General features: G+C 47.4%; 2 protein-coding genes across 2 annotated transcripts; one reads left to right on the top strand and one right to left on the bottom strand.

The window, feature by feature from the left end:
• The first annotated feature begins 402 nt into the window (after positions 1 to 402).
• MORN3 (MORN repeat containing 3) lies at positions 403 to 10,352 on the top strand. The gene is made up of 6 exons (XM_063415525.1): positions 403 to 557; positions 3,052 to 3,207; positions 3,913 to 4,070; positions 5,464 to 5,623; positions 8,245 to 8,429; positions 10,229 to 10,352. Exons 2-6 carry the CDS (start codon positions 3,063 to 3,065, stop codon positions 10,298 to 10,300), a joined length of 720 nt encoding a protein of 239 aa, XP_063271595.1. The 5' UTR covers positions 403 to 557; positions 3,052 to 3,062; the 3' UTR covers positions 10,301 to 10,352.
• A 503-nt stretch (positions 10,353 to 10,855) lies between these two features.
• LOC134560046 (calcium release-activated calcium channel protein 1) lies at positions 10,856 to 21,877 on the bottom strand. Its single transcript, XM_063415526.1, has 2 exons — positions 21,594 to 21,877; positions 10,856 to 14,130 (listed from the first exon to the last, which is right to left on the bottom strand). Exons 1-2 carry the CDS (start codon positions 21,705 to 21,707, stop codon positions 13,564 to 13,566), a joined length of 681 nt encoding a protein of 226 aa, XP_063271596.1. The 5' UTR covers positions 21,708 to 21,877; the 3' UTR covers positions 10,856 to 13,563.
• Between the last annotated feature and the right edge of the window lie 341 nt (positions 21,878 to 22,218).

Here is a 22,218-nt window from a genome sequence, read left to right as displayed (position 1 = left end):
GACACCCACAAGGCCAGAGTGGCAATCCCTGCTCACCATGGCTGTGGAGGAGATGTAATGGATGAGGGAATTAGTGTCAGGTTTATTCAGATTTCTCCTTTAAGACCGCTGATGTGCATTTCCAGGGGCTTTCTCCTATTTCTCCTGACATTTGCAAGGCAGATTTATTTGTTACTCATCGGTGCTGTAATCAGAGCTTTCATTTCCAGCCTTCTGCTACTGGGCGTGTGAAAAACCAACCAGAGGTGAAACTCTCGTTGCTTATTCACACTTTGATTTATCAGCACTTTATATTCTGCCGGAACACCCCGAGCTCGGGGCACGGGGCTGTGTGTGCCGGTGGCTCCGGCTGCATCCCCGTGCTCAGGGAGGGGACCGGCGCGTGTGACGCCGTGTCACAGCACATCGCTGTCGGCCGGGGGTGTCACAGCACATCGGCCGAGCGTGTCACAGCACATCGCTGTCGGCCGGGGCCGCTGCCGGGGCCTGGAGCGCTGAGTTTGGCACGTTGCTATGGCGATGCCGCCGCAGTCAGCACCGGGCCGCCGCCAGCACAGGTCGGTGTCGGTGTCCGCGCTCGGCCCTGGGCACCGGGGGCGGTGGGAGAGCGGCCGCCGCTCCGGGGTGCTCTGCAAACCGGGCTCGTGGGCTTTCCCTGTGGGCCGCTCGCACGGCTGTCCTCCTGCCCGGCTCCCGCTGGGGAGGAGCAGAAACAGAGCCCTGAGCATTCGCTCCCTGGGGCCGGGCCGCCATGGGGGTGGCTCCGCTGGCAAAGGGACCCCGCTGCGGGGCGGTGCCGGGGTGCTGGGTCACGGCAAGGGCTGAGCTCAGCCGGGGCATCCCCGGGGCCGGGGGACGGCCGGGCAGGGTGCGCAGGGGTGCGGTGCCAGGCTGGGCTCTGACAGGGACAATTAGCAGCCGCTTCTCCGCAGCCAGGTGTGTTTCCTTCCTTGCTCTTCATTAAGATGTAAGATGGAAAAAAGTAGCTACACCGCATCGCTCTGAAGTTCCGCAAAGAACCAGGGGGGAAAAAATTGGCTTCCTGTAGGGCCGTGCAGACTGAAGCTGCATTTTACCAGACACCCGACTGAAGTCGCAGGGCAGCGTCCGGAGGGGGACGCGAGGGTCTGTGTGAGCCTCATCCCCAAGCGCCGCGGCAGAGGCGCACGGGAGCAGCAGCACCCGGAGCGACTCCGCACCGCCTGCCCCTCGCTGCCAGCCTCCCCGCGCCCTGGGAGTGGGCGGCTGAAAACATCCAGGGAGGCGAATACCGGCTGCATTATCGCTTACGCAAACCTGGCATCGCTGACGTAAATTTAGAAGGGGATTCAGCAAGTAAAGGCGGCTCCCGCCAGCCCGCATTACCTCGGGTACTCTGCGCGGGCTGTGCCTCGCAGGACATGGTGAGCAGATGGGGCTGCCCCCGCAGCTGGGAATCCTCTCTGCGATTTGTAAATCCTAAGCTTTGAGTTAAAGAAGTGGTGGGATGTGTTGGTGGGGAAGCAATGCTCCCATCCTGCAGGGGTAGTGAAGAGACTTCTTGTCACAGGCATGAGCTGCTCAGAGGTCACGGCGGGTACAGGTTGCTGCAGCTCGGCTCTTCTGCGTCCCCAGCAAGGGCAGCACAGGCTCAAACCAGCAAAGTGTGGCACAGTGTCCTAAAAAACCCAGCCCTTGGCAAATATTGGCTAGACCCCTTTCTCCAGGAGCCACAGCACTCAAAAATGAGGGAAGAACTCAGCAGTTGTACTGTATCCTGTGTTTGCATTGCTGGAAAAACATCCTCTGCAATGGACTGTGACTCCATCATACCGAGGGACAGGTTCTGTCCTCGGTGTCCTCTAACCAAGACTCATTCTGGACACATAAGTACTTTTATTTAGCAATACCATCCTTCCAAATAGCTGTTGAAAGACTATTTCTCACAGCTAGAAAATGCAGAACTGAGGTTCAACTCTAACAGTATTTTCTTAGAATTTCTATCTTTTATTTCCTAGCAAGGACCTAAAGCATCTTTCTTTCCCCTCTCCTCCCAAAGTCCCCTGCCGGGCTCCCTGGCACCCGCAGCACAGCAGGAACCAGAGTTTTGCTTTGCCGAGAAGGGAAAGACACAGCACAATGATTCGAAATGGCTCAGTCCAACGGATCGGGACAGAAGGGGGAGCCCAGGAGACAAAATCGGAGAGCATCCCACCCTGCCGGGCTCCAGCCGAGCTGAGGATTTTAACGGCATTCATAGAAACTTGCTTTTGTTTCTACAGCCACCTTCTAGCTTTTGTTTATGGTTTATAGGAGACCACTCTCACCTCCGAGTCTGTGCCGAATTCCCACTGTGCTGAACAGCAGTTCCATTGGCAGTGCTCAGAAATCACCACTGTGCTGCACTCCACCATTGTACTCTGTATTTATGAGTCAAAACATCTCCTTTTCCCTCCTCTTCCCCCACACTTTCCCTCCAGGCCTCCAACGCCTGAATCACCCCCACTGTGCTCACCATGCCCTGCCTGCTGCTCCTGCTTTAAACCCACATCTTCTGTGAAGTCACCTCAGAATTCACCTCCTCAGCAGCTTCATGGGCTGGCGAGCACTTGGCCTGCCCTGGGCAAATCCACAGCTCCTAGGAGAGGGAAACGTTGTGGTTTCAACCCCATTTAACAAGGCAGCTGGAGGACTGGTATTTTTAGCAGCAAAGGAGCCTGAGCTGCATTGCTGCTGGGGGTATGAAGTGTCCCAGCTCCAGGTGGGACAACTCCCTGACCCATTCCATCAGCTGTACAGAGGAGACACCTTTCCCTGCCCTCCCCAAGATCTCTGGCAGGTGCAGAGATCAATGCCCACCACAAACCTGACCTGCTGAGATTTATTTAACATTTCCTAACAGGCTGGGCCATGCTACAAGCGCATTTTCACATAGTGGTGGTTTGTACTTCAGTATCTTTAGTTGCCTCCTGTTTGTTTTATCTCTGTGCATGGCTCACAAATACTGTTCTTCCTGTACCTGCCTTAGTAATTTCTAATTTATTGCTGATAATAATTTGTTTTCTTCTCCAGATACCAACAATATGCCCGTTGTAAAGCACCCCAGGATTAGAAAGCCTCTCTTTCATGAATGGGACAGGAAAGCCCAGAAATGTGGATTAAGACACACAGTTTATGCTGTAAATGGGGATCAGTATACTGGAGAATGGCAGGACAACTTGAAACATGGTAAGATAGATAATTTTGAGAAAAAATAGCAACTTAGATGTCCTTACAAAGGTTCCTAGGGGCAGGAAGTGGTCAGCAGTTCTATGTGCTCTATACGCTCCTGGAATAGCATTCATTCATGTATGACTATATGTACACACACACACATATATTTGATATATATAATGCAAAAATGCAGCAACATTTCTAACAGGTAACTTGAAGAGCTTTTGCACACACTCAGGGGCAACTACCCAAAATATCTCTATTACAGATGTTTAAAAATCCTTTCCAAATGCAGTAAACTGCAGTCAGCTCCATGCACTGGGATGTGCTCTGGCTGCACAGTCCATGGAGCTCCCTCAGCTTCTGACTTGGCTCCAGGAGTCTTAATTTATTCCCAAGATGTGGCAGGGGCTGCAGGGGACAGAGCAGGAGAAGGAGACCCTGTCCGAGCCAGGAGCAGCCAGAGCAGGACAGACTTGTTTACAAGCAGTAAACTGAGGTTTGGAAAGATTTCAGTGCATTCAGCAGAGGCCACACAGGAAGCCACTGATCAAGATTAACGATGATTCCAACTCGGGAAGCTAAACCAAATCCCAGACATAAGCCTGGCTTTGTGCAGGGAGAGCTGCCCTGCCTGGGATGGAGCAGGAGGGGCAAACCCGTGCACCTTTCTCCTGACTTTGGGAAGTCTCCCTGTCACTCCTCTTGTTTGTCACACAGGTAAAGGCACCCAGATTTGGAAGAACACAGGAGCTATTTACAGCGGTGACTGGAAGTTTGGGAAGAGGGATGGTTATGGCACATACAGCGTTCCTGACCCCGTGACCAAGGAGTACAAGAAGATGTACACGGGCTGGTGGGAAAACGACCGAAGAGGTGTAAGTGAGATTTTCTGCCATAGTGAGGGAGTGGGACCCAAAACACAGCGAAGAGTTGGGTGCACATGTGCAAAAAGATTACTTAAAATATTAATTTTCATAATACTGAGGCTGAATTGAAGACTAAAAATCCAAGATTTTTATGGGAATGCCATCTCCTTACTGGAGAGGGAGTCATCCCCACCCATCTGCTGGTTTCCAGGCTACAGCCCCGAGCTGCCACAGAGCAGGGGTTACTGCTCAGACTCACCTGCAGCTCGGCCAAGCACGATGGGAGGTTTCATATCCTCTCTCTTAATCCTTCCCACCCATCCCTTTCATTCCTATTGTCCTTGAATAAGTCAGAGGAACCTGTATTATAAACACTGCCAGAAAATGTACCTTCTTCTGGGAATTTTGCAGCATAATAGGCAAATAACTTGGGGTCTTTTGGAAATTAAGCCTGTCACATAAATCACTGTTTTTCCTAAAAGGAACATAATGAGAAAGTCATCTGGTAGAAGTGTAATGTAATGTGCAAAATCCTTCTACGGATGTTTTTGGATCTGCCAATGGAAACCTTGTGTTTGTCTTTGTGTCTGCTCTTAAATTAAACTCATCACCAACACTTTTAATGGGCATGTGGCTCCATGGCTCCTGTCTCTTGGAAGGAGCTTCCCTTCCTGTTCTTTAAGGTTAGATTTTGCATAATTGAGCTTTGGTGAAAGATTTATAATAACATCCAAATATCACTAGGGTTGGGTTTTCTTCCAAAAAAGTTTCTGCCTTACATCCATGCAGTTTAGTAAAATTAATGCTTAGAAAAATCAGTTGTTTCCAGAACTGCTTTTATTATTTATTCCTATGGGAAAAAGTGATATGGAAATATTTCTTATTGGTATCACTCCCTGGCATAGGGAGTACCTCTGGACTTCTCTTAATGGCAAACCTACACATAAACTAAACAAAGGGTGGAGTTGCCCAGCCTGGGACACGCTGAGCTGGAAACGTCATCAGGGATGAAAGACATGAAATCCCCGTGTTGAGAGACACATCCTTTAATGCTGCCCAGCCCCAGGCAGGTTTATATACTTGTAAAACCAGCTTTCAGCTAAATATTAGCAGCAATCATGCCAATAATAACACGCTGAGATATAAACCAAAGGTTTTGTCAAGGGAATAAAACTGTTTGCCAAAAAAAACCCAAAAAAAAAAAAAAAAAAAAAAAAAAAAAAAAAAATTCTACTACATCTCGTTTCCTTCAGCACGAGAGCAGCCACAGAGCTGGGCTGCCACCAGCCATGTGTAAGAGTAACAAACAAAGGAATATTCTATCAAAGTGATGTCCCAAAATTGACCACTGACCCCTTTCAAAGGAGCAGCTCCTAACCAGCGTCTCTGTGCTGCTGGCCAGGGCCGCGGGATGTACTTTTACTCCAACGGGGAGCGCTACGATGGCGAGTGGAGCCAGGGTTTGCGGAGCGGCTGGGGAAAGATGCACTACAAGGACGGCTCCGTCTACGAGGGACAGTGGCTGACGGATAAACGCAACGGGCAGGGCGTGCTGCGGCTCCGTAAGTACCGAGCGTCCTCACCCTGCCCCCTCCAAGCTGTTTTCTCCAGGTGTCTCCGCCATCCCGATTTGTGGGTTCTACACCGCAGCCTTGCAGGACTGCGGCCGCTCCGCTCATCCCTCCCCTCCTGGTCTGGAGCAGGAGGCGGCTCAGGCTGAGCAAGGGCCGGCACTGCTCAAGCCCGTAAGCCCACACGCATGAAAGCTTACTTCTGCTGTGATTTACATTTAAATGACTGGGATGGTTCGGGTTAGAGATAATATACTGTTGGGTCAGAGAAGAGCAAATCTCTCTTTTCAAGCCAGGCACTTTGCCAGACAGGCTTTCTAGCTCTGCATACCAAAGAAGAGTTCAGTTTCCAGCACAGGAAAAAAAAAAAAAAAAACAAAACAAACCACCACCAACAACACAGTTTTCTTTTTGAGTTCACTCCATCCCCTCTGTGTACTTCCGACTGGCTCGTGTTGAGTGAACACTGGGGTTTCATTAGTACACAATACTTTTCCATAAATAACACCAAGCACATCATAGATTGGGAATGTTAGGGCCAATCTCAGCATAAATACATAATTTTAAATTTTTTTCCCTTGTTTTCCTTGGAGTTTTACACATTCCCCCCAAAGCCAAGAATCCCAAGAATCTCTGCAATACCAGGCACGGCATTCCAAGAACACCTGCAGAAATATTATCTCCATATTATTATTATTAATCTATTCTATCTGCCTTTGCTTAAAAGTGATCTCAAGGCTAGTAATTAGCTAAGCAAAGCAGCAGGGAGGAGTGAGCATGACCTTCTCTGCACACCACATGCCAGACTGTGCTCTCTGCTGACTGTAAAGTCACTTTGGACCAATGGCTCATCTGGATGGTATCAGCACCTGCTTCCAGGGGGATTCTTGGCTTTGAGGGAAAGTCAGGATCTGCTGTGCTCCTGTCAAAGGCCCTGTTAGTTATAAACTAACAGCCCCTGCAGGCTGAGCCGTGGCTGATGCACCATTTCAGAGCCCAGTTGCCTCCAGCCCAGCCTGCAACTGATTGTTAGCTGGATTCCTTTTGGTTAAAATTAGCCGGAGCAATTATTTCATACCCACAAGCTTAATGCGTTCAGCTCAGCTGCTGGAAGTGCGCCCACGTGCCGGCAGCTTGGCCATGTGAAAGAAAAGGAGTTCTTCAGTGGAGGTCACGATGAGCTGCAGCTCAAGATTAAATTGCTTGTAGTGGCAGCGTGCCCGGCGAGGGTGAGCTTGGCTGAGAGCACCGCGCTGAGCTGCCGCCTCTGCCGCATCCACTCCCCGACAGCTTTGTACCAGAGCACTTCACACCCGCGGGGATCGCGGCTGCGAGCAGCACAGCCTCGGGGCTCTGGGAGGAGAGCAGATGGGAGCAGGCGGGCACCACGGTGCACTCAGGGTGTTCGCTGCCCCCTCTCTGCAGACGGGGCTGTGATTTTGGGGGTTTCTCACTTGTTGGTGGCTGGAGTACAGAGGCCAAGCTGCTCCCACCAACGGCCAGGGCAGCTTGGTGCTGCAGATAAGCACTAAACCAGATCAGAGTTGCAGATAACCATCACCGAGGCTCCAGCCTGTAATCCAGACCCTGCCTGAGCAGCCACATTCTCCAGAAGCATTTTTGGTTTTCCCCTTTTCCCTTACAGCACTCTGGCTATCTCAGCAGCACCGTGTGGGGTGCCCTGGTATTTCAGCCACTTCTTGTGACAAAGTGGCAGAGTGCAGCTGAGACTCAAAGGTATTTCCACTGACAGGGTCAGCAATCCCTGTGGGTTTGGGCTTAGAAACACTGTACATAGTAAAAAGGGTAAGCAGAGGACTCTCCTAGGGACAGCAGGGTGGTCTGGATCTATCCCAGCCCCAGCATCACCATGGGTATGATACCCCTTTTCAACCAGCATCCATGGATGAGGCTGCTCTCTTCCCCCTGCAGCTCTGCTTTCCCTGTTAGTGATGGATGGGTGGATTCCTGGAGAGCAGCAGAGAGCCCAAAAAAAGCCTCTCTCAGCTTGCAGAAAAATGCCAAGAGAAGCAGTACAGCTGGAAAAACAGCCTGTAACTGACTGCCTGAACTGTTCAGGCTCTCGCAGCAATTCTCACCCCGTAATTCATTGAGGAAAAACTTAACTAAAAGTATTCTCTGAAATCAAGATTATTTTGACTGGACAGAAATCAGTTCCTTGCCCAGAAAAGCAAACCTCTTCAAGCCAGAGATCTTGTGTGATTTGTTGCAGTGACAAATCTGAAACTTGCATCCTGTAATTTTTCATGTTGTGAAGAGTGACTCAGGGACCAGTCCCTTACCCTGAGCCCACTGTGTCCTTGTGTCAGCAAAAAATGAGTATCCCTGTGAGAACAAAGCAGGTGAGCAGAGTCCTGGTTCCAAGAGAGCAAGCGTGGGCTCCTTCTGCAGCATTTTCTCCCTCTGTGGCACAGCAAATGGAGCACTGCAAAATCAACATGACACACAGTGCCACAGCCACCTTGAAATTACTAAGAGGAGCCAAACACATGATTTTCTCCTCTGCTGGTTTGCTCTGCTGATTGATTTCACTTGTAACCCCTTAACAAAATGGTGCAAATTTCAAGGTCTGCTCATGAATTTAATTGCAGCAAATGGAAACCGGTACGAAGGAGGTTGGAAAGATGGCAAGAAGCATGGCCCAGGGAAATACTTCTACCCAGATAAGGGACAGCTGTTAGAAGGTGTCTGGGTAGCAGATATCCCAAAGTGTGGAGCTCTGGTTGACTTTGGCAGAGACAACGCTTCAGCCCCTACTGAGTTTCCACTCCCAGAGGTAACTGCCTGGAAATTTTGGTGTTTGCATTCATCAGTGCTCGGGTCAGCTCTCCAGATAACATTTCACTCCTCAAGAGATTTCCCCCATGGGGTGTGTGCTCAGAGTCTTTTGGCCACCAGCATGGTAAATGGCCCCATAGGGACTAACAGCTCATGCAGCCTCTGCAGGAGCCTCCCAGTTGCCTACATCTGAAAAAATGCAGTTCTCATGCACCAGAACTGCTCAGAGACCCAATGCAGCACAAAGGAAATGGGGACAATAGAGGCAGAGACAACAGTGGGATTTACGTCAAGACCAAATGATTTCACCAAGCCCAACTGCTGAGGCTGAGCAGACCCTGCAGGAACCTGAGCAGCTGCAGGGCCAAGAGCAGCTCTTTCCTTCGAGTCAGGGGCTCAGCACCGAGTCAGGGGCTCAGCACCGAGTCAGGGGCTCAGCACCGAGTCAGGGGTTCAGCACCGAGTCAGGGGCTAAGCACCGTGCCCAGCAGCCCCGGAGGCAGAGGGGTGTGTGCAGCTTCCCCCCGGGCCAAAGGGGCAGATGGTGTCCTAGAGCCCAGACCCTCTGCTCCTCTTTTCCCTCAACTGGCACACACTGCAGACGAAGAGCCAGGCCCTATCCCCATCCCAAAGACACACTGGGCCATCAGCCTGGCAGCCACTGGGTCCTTGCATGTCCCTGGTGCAGCACCTGGAGGACAGGAGAGCCTGTCCCCAGCTCTGTGCCCTTGGAGAAAGAGGAAATGGGACTCAGCAGTGAACAGATGTGACTCCAAGTGAGAGCTGCCTGTAAGAATCTCAGTTTGAACCTCATGGTCTGCACACCACAGATGTGAAACAAAATGGTCAGTGCAGGATGGGCTGGCAAAGCTCTCCTTCACTCAGAGCCCAGCAAACCCACCCTGGATAATCACAGCTCACTTTGCTCCAGTAACACGGGGAATAATAGCATGGCCCCATGGCAGGTAAAGCCACCCACCTTCCTCTGGCCCAGGGACAGGGCTGTTCAAAGTGACACCAGGCATGTGCACCCTTCCAAACCTCACAGCTGTTACATCTTCCTCACCCGTATCTTTTCAAATCTGGTTTCTATAGCACAGTTTTGAAGAGCCAGTTAATCCTGTAAGTACCAGGCACACCCGTGGAAGTGCAGAATAATAAACACCTAATACCTACCAGAGAAAAACAATTTCTATTTTGCAAAAAGAGTGAAAGGAGCAGCACTTCTGAGCTAAAAATATTTACTAAATGTGGTTTGTCAAAGGTCATTGAGAAGAGCCTCAACAATCCAACAGCCTGGGATGAACTGCTGGTACACTAAGGCAGGATGTGCAAGTCTGGCTGTTTATTTAACTCCCAAGTGATGATCCAGTTCTCTTCTACTCCATAAGCAAAAACAAAGCATCAGCTTTCACTGCTGTTATTGTGCTTTCAATGGGTAGAAATCCGGTGATCTCAGAATGTGGACAAAAGGAGAAAAATTCAGGTTTTCATAAAATTTTGTCACCACCACCTCCTTTATTATAACTATAGGTGAGGCCCAACAGGCTACAAATCGAAGCCACTTTTGCCCAAGAGTGTGTTTTGTTAAACTCACAAGGAGATAAAGTGATGTTCAACACATTAATAAAATCAGGGGAGTGTAGTTGTTTCTAAAACAATAATTGAAAGGCTGCAATACGAGCTGAAGTCCTGATACGTGGGAGACTCTCCAATAATGCTCAAAGAATCAAGAGCTATAAAACCTCAAGCTTTTTCAATTACACTGCATAACTGATTTGTATTCTTTTTATTTAGATTGAACTACATGATCCAGCTGCTGTTTTAGCAGAGGCCCGGGCAATGTTTGATGACAGCCATGAAAATTAACCAGGTGCAGAAGAAAAAAAAAAGAAAAAAAAAAAAGAAGAAAAAAAAAGAATTATGAACACAATCCTGGGTTATTTATTCCTTCAAGTTTCAAACCCACACCGTGGTTATTGTCGTGGTCTGCCTCACCCTTCTCTCAAGGCTGCTCAGGTACACTTCCCTCTGCAGGTGGCTTTGCTCCTCCTCCCACTCCCATTATTTTGGCAAAGAAAGGAAAAAAATAATGGGAAAAAACCCAAAAGACAACCACCCAAATGCTGGAAGACAGTCAGAGTGACTCTTTGTTGAGCTCCTCTTATTCCTCCTGCAAAGAAATCACATTCTTGTTGGTTTCAAGGTCTTTGCTTCACAGAAGAAGGGTTTCTAAAAGAAACACTTTCTAAAACACATAAAAATGTGTTTTAAAAGCATATGGAAAAATACAATCAAGTAACTGTGTGCCCCACTCCCCCCAAACATAGCCCAATACATACCTGTGACCTCAAATGGCTTTGAAGTTACAACAGATCATGTTTCAATTAATAAGTATATTTCAGGCCTCTAAATAACAAATAATTCGCAACAATTGAGTATATTTTATTTCATGAAAATATTTTATACCCAAATAAGTGATATACAATAACCAATGTTTAAAATGATTGAGGCAAATGCCTAACACCGTTAGTATAAATAAGGGATAAAAAATTTTAAGTGCACTCAACGTTTAGATCCACGTGTTTGTGTCTGGTTACTGCCTGGGTACACAGTGACAAAGGTACCCAAGGTATAACTTTGGTGACCATTTCCACAGGTGGAAAATGACAAAAACATACTTGATATCATGGCTTAAAGTGCAGAAAATAGTCAGAAAATTAGCTGTAATAACAGCGCATTAGCTCAGAGCCTACCAGCTTGAGAAAACTAAAAATAACCATGTCCCACTAGCTGCTAATTCTGTGTGTCTTAAACAACAAGAAAACCCCACACTTCTCAGTCACTTTGTAAAAGATCCACAAATCAAAGAGAAATTCAGCTACTTATCCAGAACAGCAAGGAATTTTATAAAATAAACTCGGAAAACTGACTTTCTGGACTTCCATTCAGAAGCATGTCACTTCTAAATACAAAATTTACAGACAGAAGAAAAATTTTTACACCTGACCACACCCTTCCAATCAGCTGCTCTAGTGTGAATACCAAGTCAGGTTTTCTTCCTTTAGAGGGGATTTTAGGGGCCTGTTTCCCCCAGACAGAACTGGTAAAGTTCTGGTTTGGATGGGAAAATACACTTTGTGCCTACTACCAAGATTTTGTGTTTTGGAATGCTGCTTCCTTATTGCCTTTACTAAAGCAATGCTTCCAGTGCTCCATGAACAAACAGCTGTGAGTCTGTAGTTACAATCCTCACCCTCAGATTTACACCAGGAATAGAATATATTTGAAGCATGTAATGGCAGAGCTGAGAAAATCAAGTTTGGCTTCTCTATGCCAGGACTTGGGAAAACACCAAGCAGAAAGCTGTTTCTGATTGTGAACCACGACTGCTGCTGAAAACAACAAACAGCCCAGCAGGTTTTGTTTTTATAGTTATGTTTTTAGAATACAAAGGCACCACGGGTGACCTTGTCAACACTTTGCAGTGCGGTGCTGCTGACAGGAGAGCTCAGTCCCCATGTGCTGCAGCAGTAACCACACTGTGCACCTGAACTCACAGGCACTTGGGACAGACTGCAGGTTGGGATAACCTGAGATGGAGGCTGGTGTGGGAGACCACGTTCAGCCCATCAGGCACAGCTCCACTGGACTCTCACAGTCCCTCCTGTCTCATGGCAAAATCCCAGGTTCCTATTCCACAGTGAGAGCTATGACTAGTGATAACTAGGGGTTTTTTTCCCCCTTTAGCTTGAAACTTATCTCAGTTTGTGTTCAAAAAACAGCTTTTACCCATTAAAGCAGAAAGCTACTCTATAGAAGAACTGTGTTCCAAAAATTTCAACTCCCAGACATAGCCAGAATTACTGAAGCAGCCCAGGACAACTGCTGGAATCCTTCTTGGAGAAACCTCTTATCGAGGAGACCAAATGGAAGTTTTTGCTTAGAGGAAATGAACAACACACTAGCCTTGATGTCACAGAGGTGTCTGAAAGAAAGCAGCAATATTAATTACAAATTATCTACTTCCATAAATAAATATACATCAAGAAAGGTTGTCTTCCAGATCCTTTGGAAGCAAAAAATGGAGAATGAGTTATTAAATACAACACTTCAGCAAAGAGAACACTTTTCTAAACAAGGAAGACCAAGGCATAGCTAATTACTTGGGAATCCAACACAGAGAAAGCACCTTTTGCTGCTTTTTTCTGAGGATTTATTAAAATATATATTTTCAATATAAAAGTATAAAATAATGACTACTTTGGCTTGGCAAAAAACCAGCAGTGGTTCTGATTTTCAAGCAAAAAAAAAAATTATCCAGTGATAATTTCCATCTAGTTCCTTCTTTTTAAAAAAAGATTCTTAAATGAGAAACAGGCAAATCTATCTCTCCAGATAATATGTGCCAGCTCATGAGAACTTTAGAACAGTTATTGCTTTTATTTTCTTCCACGGAAGAGAAGAGTTGAGTCTCATTCCTACTCATGTGGCCACACCACATCACAGCAAGTCTAGCTCTGGGTATTCAGCAAGTTACAGAATATGTAAGTGCCACGGGAAAAAGGCACTGGAGAAATCAGCAAAGTAATAATTACTTGGCAGCAAAACATACTGGGGAAAGTGCTGGGAAAGCTTTCACTCCTACCATCTGTCAGGCTTTCCAGGGAGAGCAGCGCTAGCACTGAAACCCAGCGCTAATTGCTGCATGTCCCAAGTAATTTGTATCATGCCATGCAATATGGATAGGACAAGCAGTAACTTCTAGTAAATGCCAACATCAGATAAACAGAAAAAAAAATCCACAACTTCTCTATCCATTCCTAACAAATAGCCAAATGTACAATGTTATTTTCCATGTATTTATACAGCCACCATTCAGCATTAACGAGAAAGATGCGAGACGGTTTTCACAGGAGGAGGGCTGCACACGCAGTGCAATCACACCCCACCATCCATTCCTTCAGATAGCAAAACTTGTATGAAAGGAACATTTTTTTCCCCTCTCTAAAGAGCTGGAACAATATTTATAATTATTCTTTAAATGGTAATCAGCAGTTCAACCAGTTCATCCATAGGGAGTCACCATAAGGCAGAAGCAGAATAGTGGGTTTATTTTCTTAAGCACAGGTTTACACAAAATTGGTGACGGCTGAGGTGACAGCATCACCTCTGTGATCCAGCTGGTCCTGGAGCCGTGCAAATTCAGCAAGTTCATTGAGTTCCTGAAATTGCCTGTCTGTTTTGTGGCTCACCAGTGACCGGTAGAAGTGGACTGCAAACACAATGAAAATCAATCCAAAGGGCACCATAATGGACGTTGAGGCAATGGCTGCTGCCTGTCCTGATGTGATGGTAGAACTGTTGCTCTGAGGGGTGCTGTCAGTTTTCTTCTTTAAAGGGAGGAACTTCACCCAGCACAGTAACACCACTTCTGCAAGAAAGAGCAAAGTGCCAATGACAGTGGAAAAGGCCCACGCGAGCTCAATGTGCCGGTGCATGCGCTCGTGAGGAGATTCCTTGACAGAGTTGAGGTTATGCACATTGCTAACAGCTTCTATGTTTGGAAGAATGCAGGTACTTATCATGAGTGCAAAAAGGTGAACTGCAACAAGCACAGTCGTGCAGGCACTGAAGGCTATCAAGAGCCCCTGAGGATAGTCGTGGTCTGGGTCAAGCTGAACTTCCACCATAGCCACCTGAAAAAGAAGGGGGAGAGAGATGCAGTTACCGACCTACACCTTATATTATTTAATCATAAGTTATTCAAAGTTTACACCATGTTTCTGGAAGATCATCTGATCCAAACAAAATAAATGTCTGACATTTCTCTTCGTGTCAACCTTCACCCTCTTCATTAGGTCCAAATTTAGGTCAGAGCTATCAAGCAAAGGCCACTGTTTCCACACTGATTGTTCTGTTGTAGAGCAAACCTACAACCACCTTGCCACCTCCAGCTCACGCCAGCAAAACAGCTGACCCTTATGAACAGCATACTTGGACTCCTTAAGTGAAATATTTCTTCTTTTGTGTTATATTGAAGACACAGCTTTTGATCTTTCACTTATGAAATCTTTTGAAGTATCTGTGAAGGCTGTGAAGGCAGGGGACTGCCTGAAACAACCTTGGTGGTCCTTTCTCCTTGGACATTTGGGTTTAAGTTCCAAAGTGCAGAAACCTTTCATGAGAAAGATCACCTTTCCCTGAGGCTCTCAGTTATATTCTTTCACTCAAGTATTTAAGCAGACTCTGGAACACAGACTCAAAATATGAGTCTTGACAATGCCCATGGCAGCCAGGCAAGTCTGGTAGATGCTGGAGGAAAGACAATTACTCCAGAAAAGATAACATAGTTATCTTAAAAGATGCTCCCAGGCATCACTGCTCCCCCAAAGATGAGGAAGATTTTCCAGCCCTCCACTACCATATGCAGCCATGCCCTTCTTGTAACCTTAAATCTCCAAGCATTCCTGTGCCTAAGGAATAAAAAACAGCATTAAATAACAGCACTAAGAAACTCATAAAACCAGCTGGGATATTTCTGTTTAAGAAAATGAACTAGAATGCCTTTTGACTGGTTTTAAAACTGCCAGGTGGTTTTGTGCATACGTGCAATTGATGAGTGACATTAATCCCAACAGCTCTCCTGAAATAATCTTTCCTGATAAATTTGCCTTTCAGACAAAGGACAGTTCCAAAGAGGGAATAATGCACCAAGGTCTCTACGTTCAGTGCTCTTCCTCAAAGGAACTCATTAAACAGACAAAATACGGGTAAAATGCAGAGGAAAGAACCTGTCAGTAATCTGAAATGTAAGTACATCAAGCTGATAGGAAAAAAGATCCATGGGTAATGTGGATGCAGGGAGGCATGGAAACCAGGGCTCTAAGACAGCTGCAAAAGCAGCAGGAACATTCAAAGCTCACTTTCTGCACCAGCTGAGCCAAGCTAGCCTAGTCCTGGATCCCATCTTCTTACGCATGTTCCAGGACACCAGAACCCTTAATCACTAATGCACACAATATATTAAGGCAACCCAGGGTTTTGCTCAGACATGTTTCAACAGGCATTCAAGGCCATTTGCCAATTTTTTAATTCCTTCATTGAAAGCTTTTATTGTCATAAGCCTAACCACTGCCAACTAGTAAGCAGTTTCCAAGTGTTACGAGTAACTCAACAAGAAATTATATTAATGCATATACAGGCCTTGCTTGAGGATTTAAAAATACCATTTTTCATCTGTGGGAAACTTCACATTTGAGAGGATAAACATTTGCTTGTCACGTCTCTCTTCTGCAGGATTGCCTATTAAGTTGCAATGCACTCGTGGGATGTTGTGCTTCCTGTGTTTTTCACAGAACAATTGCAATACTTTACCACTGAGGATTCATTTTCATACTTAAAGATTTTTCTTGTACGTCTTCTGCTGTGCCTAGACTCAAAGCCATCCAGCATGGCAAGACACTTTAATCCTTTATCTTAGTTCTCAGTATAACATAAACATGGCACTAAAGAGCTTTGTGACATGAAGACTTTATTTTCTTTTAAGATTGTATGTAGTTTGCCAAACATTGAAGACATTTTGTATTCCCATTTATCAACATCTCCATACTAATGATATCAAGCATTGATTTTGAGCTCCTTGTGTTCATATCTGGCAGAGTCACCCCGGCCTGACCTGTAAGTGAAAAATCAGTTCATGTTTTGTGTCTCCTCAAACTCTCAGCAAAGTTAATTTGGGAACTCTTTCAGTGTAAACTAGCAGAAACACTGCCAACTCTTTTCAACTCCGAGTTTATTTCCTGGGCCAAGCTTGAGCCAGGCACCTAAAACAAAAAGCTTCATCTTTCACCGTGAGGGCCTGTGCCTGTTTTCTAACAGCAATGCAAAGAGTCAGAAGCTCTTCCCTCCTTTGCTTACGCTACAATTTCAAAATAAACAGATCACAACTGCTCTTGTAAAGTAATACCTGCAAGAACAGGGCTCTGATGAAGTCATCTGATACGATCCACATTCATATAAAGCCTGAACTCACAGGTACATGCCAGCGTTCTAGGCAGGATATGTTCCTGCTCCACTGGTTCAGAAGAGCTGCTCAGGGCAGGAACTGTCGTCAGTGGCTGCACTTTCCAATACAACACTTTTAGCACCTTATCCTTCACCACTTTCAAAGCTTCTCTGAACACTTGCTGCATGATTTGATGGTGCAGCTGCCCTGCTGCAAGTGCCCTGGCTTTGCTGCGTGATCACAGTGTAACGTGGGCTGGAAGACACCTCAAGAGGTCATCTGGGCTAATCCCTGGTTCAAAGAAGAGCTAACTTTAACTTCAGATCATCCTACAGATATGACTGACAGATTTACTACGGCTCTTGACAAAGCTGTGCATCTTAAGTACGGCTTCTTGACAAAACTAAAGGACTCATGACATTAGGACACAAGACTGAAGCTCTCATAAGCCTAAAAGTGGTGGCCATTCAGATGTTTTTGAAGATAACTGCATTTTGGCACATAACCATGTTAAGCCTTCAATAGTCCTGGATTTCAGAGTCAAAGCAGCCTGATTACTACCTTATTGCAGGAAATTTAACAACTTGCCCTCTAGAAAAATCTGCACTTCAACTTCTTTTTAAGTTCAATATATTGACCAAGTTCATTTCACTTAGTTATTCACAAGGCACCCATGTCTTATTAGACCAGGGGGGCTTAAATAAAGGCCCTGCTTTTAAATTAAAATCACAGGCTTACATCTTTTTCAGAATCAGTAGACAGTGCTGTAGAGAAAGGAAATAAAATGCCTTATCTCAAGTAAATCTGTATTATCTATGAGCTATTACTCATGATTAACTTCCTCTCCTCCCCTTCCCCACAAAGCTCACATTGGTGGGGATATAACCCAGTACTGGGACTGCATTTTATCCAGTCTAGCACGTCAGGAATGGCTTAAAAGAAAGCTGTGTTGATCAAACATCACAACTGCATTTTTGAGGGCCCATCCATCACTGCCTGTCCATGGGTGGGACCACAGAGGAAACTCAATAATGAGCCGAGTGTCAGAGCATCAGTGGGAATCAGCTCCTCTGGCTGGCTCCCCATTTTCCTGACAGTACAATTCACTCCAGAGACAGAGGCGCAGAGCCAGGCTCTCACAGACTGTCTGCACCATTCATGAAGAGTTATAAACAACTCATACAGAGGCTCTGTATGAGCCAGAGGAACTCACCGGAAATTAAAAACAGATAAGTCAAAATAATGACCTTATTTACTGCTTTCATACAGAAGGGAAACGAAGCATCATTCATCCATTAGTTCAGGATTTTGAGTCTGCAGATTATTGTATGCTGCAGAATGGCAAAACCCATTAATATTTGCTGATGCTGACACTGGAATACAAATACAGGATCTCATTTTACTTTGCTAGCAAACATGAAACAGCAATACTCATTTCTTTGGAGCAAATCCATCTTGAGGAGGTAATACCCCTCTACACAGTGTAACTCACAGCAAATCTATTCAGTAAGTACAAGTTCAGATTATCCAGAGGCTCAGGATCCCCTTTACATCCTCCAGACTACAGCAGCCACTCACAGCTGCTCCGAGAGAGAACTGCAGGAGCCCCAAATACTCCAAACTGCCTGCCTTGCTTGTCTATAACCTCGGGACAGGGATGTTCAAAGGAGGCACAAAACCTTCCTTTTGTGACTGGAACAGAAAAAACTTTTTGCATGGGGGAAGGTTCTCCAGCACAGCTCTAACCTGTAAGGGCAGCAGCATTACAGAAGGGTAACGGGAAGCAGAAGCCACAAAACTGGGCCTGAAACTCTTTCCTGCTGGTTACAAAATGCCACTGTTTCATGCTATTCTACCAGCAACCCAGCTAAATATCACTTAAAAACTTCTAGAGAGACTGGTTTAGTATCTGCAACAGCCAAGTGATGAGGACAATGCTGTCTTGAGCACCTGTACAGCTCTGACACCATGTCCTACCTAACCTTACCTCAGCACCAACTGTTATTATAGCAATCAGTTTCATAAACATTTATCACTGCAGTCACTCTTCTGAACATGACTGAAGCTGTCTTCAGGAGATCACACTGGCCATATTTCAAAGGCAAAGTTGACAGTTCTTTGATGATATTCAATATTTGAAGCATATATATCCCATCTAGACAAAGCTCAGCCAGCTTGGACCAATAGAGGTATTTAAAAGAAAACTGAATCCTACATATAAGGAAGCCAACCACAGAGCATAACTCAGACCCCTAGTTCTGACTCAGTTATTTTCACAAAGCTGTTAACTGGTGGCAGGAGGAGATGTTGAGTCTTCTGGTTTTATGACTATTGGCATTCAACAACTTTCCTATGGTTTCTGACTTCATATTGTAATGTTGTCATGCTACTGTGTTATGCATCCCTGATGACAAAATGATGCCAGCAAGTCAGAATAATTGTTCAAACAAAAATAACATGCCAGCAGCCTATTCACTGTGAAAAACAGATAAAGACAAGCACGAGAGACAGGATCATGCAACAATATCTGGGCTATAACACAGAATGAGAAATATCTGATGTCCCCACCAGTGTATGGAATGAATCCTCCATTCTTTAATGCATTACACGTCCCCTACAATCTACAATTACTCTAACAATTTGATACTACTAGCTGGCTCCATAAATTGGAAAAGTGTTTTAAATGAGGTTATAAATTTCATGGATTTTCCCTCAGACATATGGCACTGGATGATAGCATCCATGGAAACCCGAGTGAAGGAAATGCTCAGGTTTACTGGGGCGAGCTCAGCTCTCACATCAGCTCCATCACCAGCCCCTGCAACTGTTTCTGAAGCTCACACCCATGGCAAATCCTGATGTGCAGCTCTGAGGCAAAACTAATTGTAAAACAGGTTTTTAATCTTCTCTGAGGAAACATAACACTTCAGGGTTTGAAACCTGGCTGAGCGTTCCATACTCCACCTCAGTGACCTGAGCAATGCCTTGCCTTTGGCATGCCTCATTCCACCAGGGTATACATCACCAATCCTGAGGGAATGAACTTTAATCAAACAGCAAGGATCAATGGGGCTGGCATGGAAACCAGCACGTTCCACTCCTGACAGTTCTCATCATTTCACTGGGTGGTCCTGGATATGTCACTTAAGCTCTTTCTTCCTTGCCCGATAAGGAAAAGAGAGGAACAATGACCTTTCATTACTGTTGCCAGCTTTGATCCAAGACTAGAATGTACTTCAGCAGCATTTTGTTCAAATATCAGGTGCCAAAGAATTGCAGTCAGTAAACAATGCACGGGAGTGACAGAACAGCCCAGCTTTTCAAGGCAGAGGGACAACTCGAAAAGATCTGCAAAGTTTTTAAAAGACATCTAAAAATACTCGGAAGTTAACTCAGCTCTTCTGAATCAAGACTAGGAAGTCTTAGCTAGAGGACTAAGACTAGGTCTGTCAGTGCAAAACCAAAGAGACTGTGGGTGGATTTCCACGCTGAACTTGTTAAAGGAAGGAAAAAAAAAGTGGATTTTTTTTGACAGGGAGCTTTGGAAAAACTTAAATATGAACGTTCACATGTAACATTCCTGGCAACTAGAGATTTTGTTAATTGGAACGAAGTGGCTTTTTCCTGAAATACCCTAGGCAACAAATTCAAAAGCAGTTTTCAACAGCAGGAGACTGAACCCCTAGAATTCTAGAGAATTAAGAAACAAGTAAAAGCCTCACCTTTTGAGAGTCCACACACCATATATCCATATATTTAGAGAAAAAAACAAGGACTTCAAGGCATGAAATATGACCTTACAACAACAGCATATACAACGAGATGCAACCTCCCTTAGAAAGAGAATTTATAAACCCCAACAAACGACGCTTTTTCCCATGTTCTCTCTCCATGTAAAGGTCTGACTCAAGCAGCCACAAACTGCTCTTAGCCGGCAGAACGGGTGCCCAGCAAGGAAAACTCCGAAGCCCCGGCGGATGCGTTCCCCAAGGAGAGGCGACCCAAACACGAACACAGCCGCCCGTCAGTCAAAGGAGCAGCGCTCCGCCACCTCCCCAAGGGCTGCGGGCTGTTTTTAGCCATTGGAGGAGGACACTGACATTTATTTGACCGTCAGGAGCCTGCTGTGTTTTCCAACAGCATCATTGGAACAATGGCTCTGGAAAGGAGTAGATTCGACGGCTGGAAATATTCAGTTTGTTAAAACCGGGGCAAAAAAAAAATCGAAATAAAGCAAGTCAGAGAAGTGAAATTCCGAATTTATAAACCGTGAAGGTTTTAACAGCTGCATAAAGGGGCTGAGGGCAATTTGCAGCTTTGCATGTCAGATGTCTGGGCAGATGAGGAAGTCTGTGAGTTACTGTATTTCAAATTATATGGAACTTTCGTGAGATAATTCGGGCTACTTGACTGCGCTTCACATCAAGCACGAAAGGAAACACACATGAACAAAAAAACATTTCTAAACCACGCACAAAACTTCAAACCAAGTAACATCCAAGTTTTCCTTACATAAAAACTAGAAACTTCGCAACTGCAAAGGACTGATGATGGGCGAGTCCGAGCGGCACCACTAACTTTAATCAGATGTAATTTTTGGTTTATTTAAAGACAGCTCCAGCGCAACAGCTGCCCTTGCCCTGGCTGCGGCGTGAGAGAGGAGCGGGATGGAAACCCCGCACCCCGGGCAGGCCGCGGGGCCCCTCCGCTCCCGACACCCCGGAACAGCCCAGGGTGCACCCAGCGCCCCGCGGAGCGGCACACGCGGCAGGCACCGCGGCTTCTGCGGCCCCGAGCATCCTCCCCGGGGGAAACACGTAACAATCAAACAAATCTTGCGTTATCTGGCAGAGATTAAAGCCGAGCGGCAGCTCTGAACTCGTGCCATGAAGCGCTCCAAAGCAAACGAGCTACCGAAGCGAGCTGCCGGGAGCGCTGCCCGGGGCGGGCCGGGCGCTCCGGGGCGGCGGCGGCAGCAGCGCCCGCCCCGCTCCCGCTGCCCCAGGTGCCACACGCCGCACCGGGGGCAGCGCCCGGGCCGGGCCCGGGCCCTCCGTCCTCACCGCAGCGAGCTCCGGCGGGAGAAGCAGAAGCGGCGGCAGCACTCTCGGCCCCGTGGCACCCCCCGCCCGCCGGGCCAGGCCGGGCGCTCACCATGGCGAAGCCGGAGAGCAGCGCGGAGGTGCGGCTGGAGGCTTTCAGCTTGGCTCGGCTCAGGTAGAGCTTTCGCCAGGACAGCGCCTGCATCGAGTGCTCGTTCAGGCTCATGGGCTCGGGGCGGAGGAGCGGAGCGAGGCGGAGCGGGGCCGGCGGGCGGTGGCGGCTCTTTCCGGCGGAGCGGGCCCGGCCGCGCTAACACCCCATGGCGGCAGCGCGGCTCTGCCGGCCCGGGGCCGCGCCCGCCGCGCGCCCGCGCGCCCCGCCCCGGCCGCGCCCCGCCGCTCCCCATTGGCCCGCGCCACCAGGCCCCGCCCCTAGCCCCGCCCCCACCCCCCGCGCGCCGCCGCATCCCGGCAGCCTCGCGCCTCAGCCCGGGGGCTGCGGCAGCCGCTGGGGGGCGCCGCGCGGGAGAGCCCTGAGGGCGCTGAGGGCGCTGAGGGCGCGGCGGGGCTGTGGGGCCGAGCCCCGGTCGGAGCCCCCGCCCCGAGCCCGCCCCGAGCCCCCGCCGGAGCCCCCGCCGCGTTCCCCGGGTGAGCGGCTCAGCGGGAGTGCAGCTGACGGGAATCTGCAGTTTCCGGTGGGTTTGTGCCCCTCAGCCCGGTGCGGGAGCGCCTGCGCT

This window comes from Prinia subflava, chromosome 19, assembly GCF_021018805.1.
Source record: "Prinia subflava isolate CZ2003 ecotype Zambia chromosome 19, Cam_Psub_1.2, whole genome shotgun sequence".
Lineage (NCBI taxonomy): Eukaryota > Metazoa > Chordata > Aves > Passeriformes > Cisticolidae > Prinia > Prinia subflava.
The sequence above is the reverse complement of the archived record's forward strand: the minus strand, read 5'-3'. Positions and strand labels throughout refer to the sequence as shown.

Excerpts from the sequence above, each read along its gene's own strand:
- MORN3 (XM_063415525.1), top strand. The coding sequence starts at position 3,063 with ATGCCCGTTGTAAAGCACCCCAGGATTAGAAAGCCTCTCTTTCATGAA. Across the intron at positions 3,208-3,912 it reads GCAGGACAACTTGAAACATG|GTAAAGGCACCCAGATTTGG; the intron begins GTAAGATAGATA and ends TTTGTCACACAG. Across the intron at positions 8,430-10,228 it reads CTGAGTTTCCACTCCCAGAG|ATTGAACTACATGATCCAGC; the intron begins GTAACTGCCTGG and ends CTTTTTATTTAG.
- LOC134560046 (XM_063415526.1), bottom strand. The coding sequence starts at position 21,707 with ATGAGCCTGAACGAGCACTCGATGCAGGCGCTGTCCTGGCGAAAGCTC. Across the intron at positions 14,131-21,593 it reads TGCTCTCCGGCTTCGCCATG|GTGGCTATGGTGGAAGTTCA; the intron begins GTGAGCGCCCGG and ends CTTCTTTTTCAG.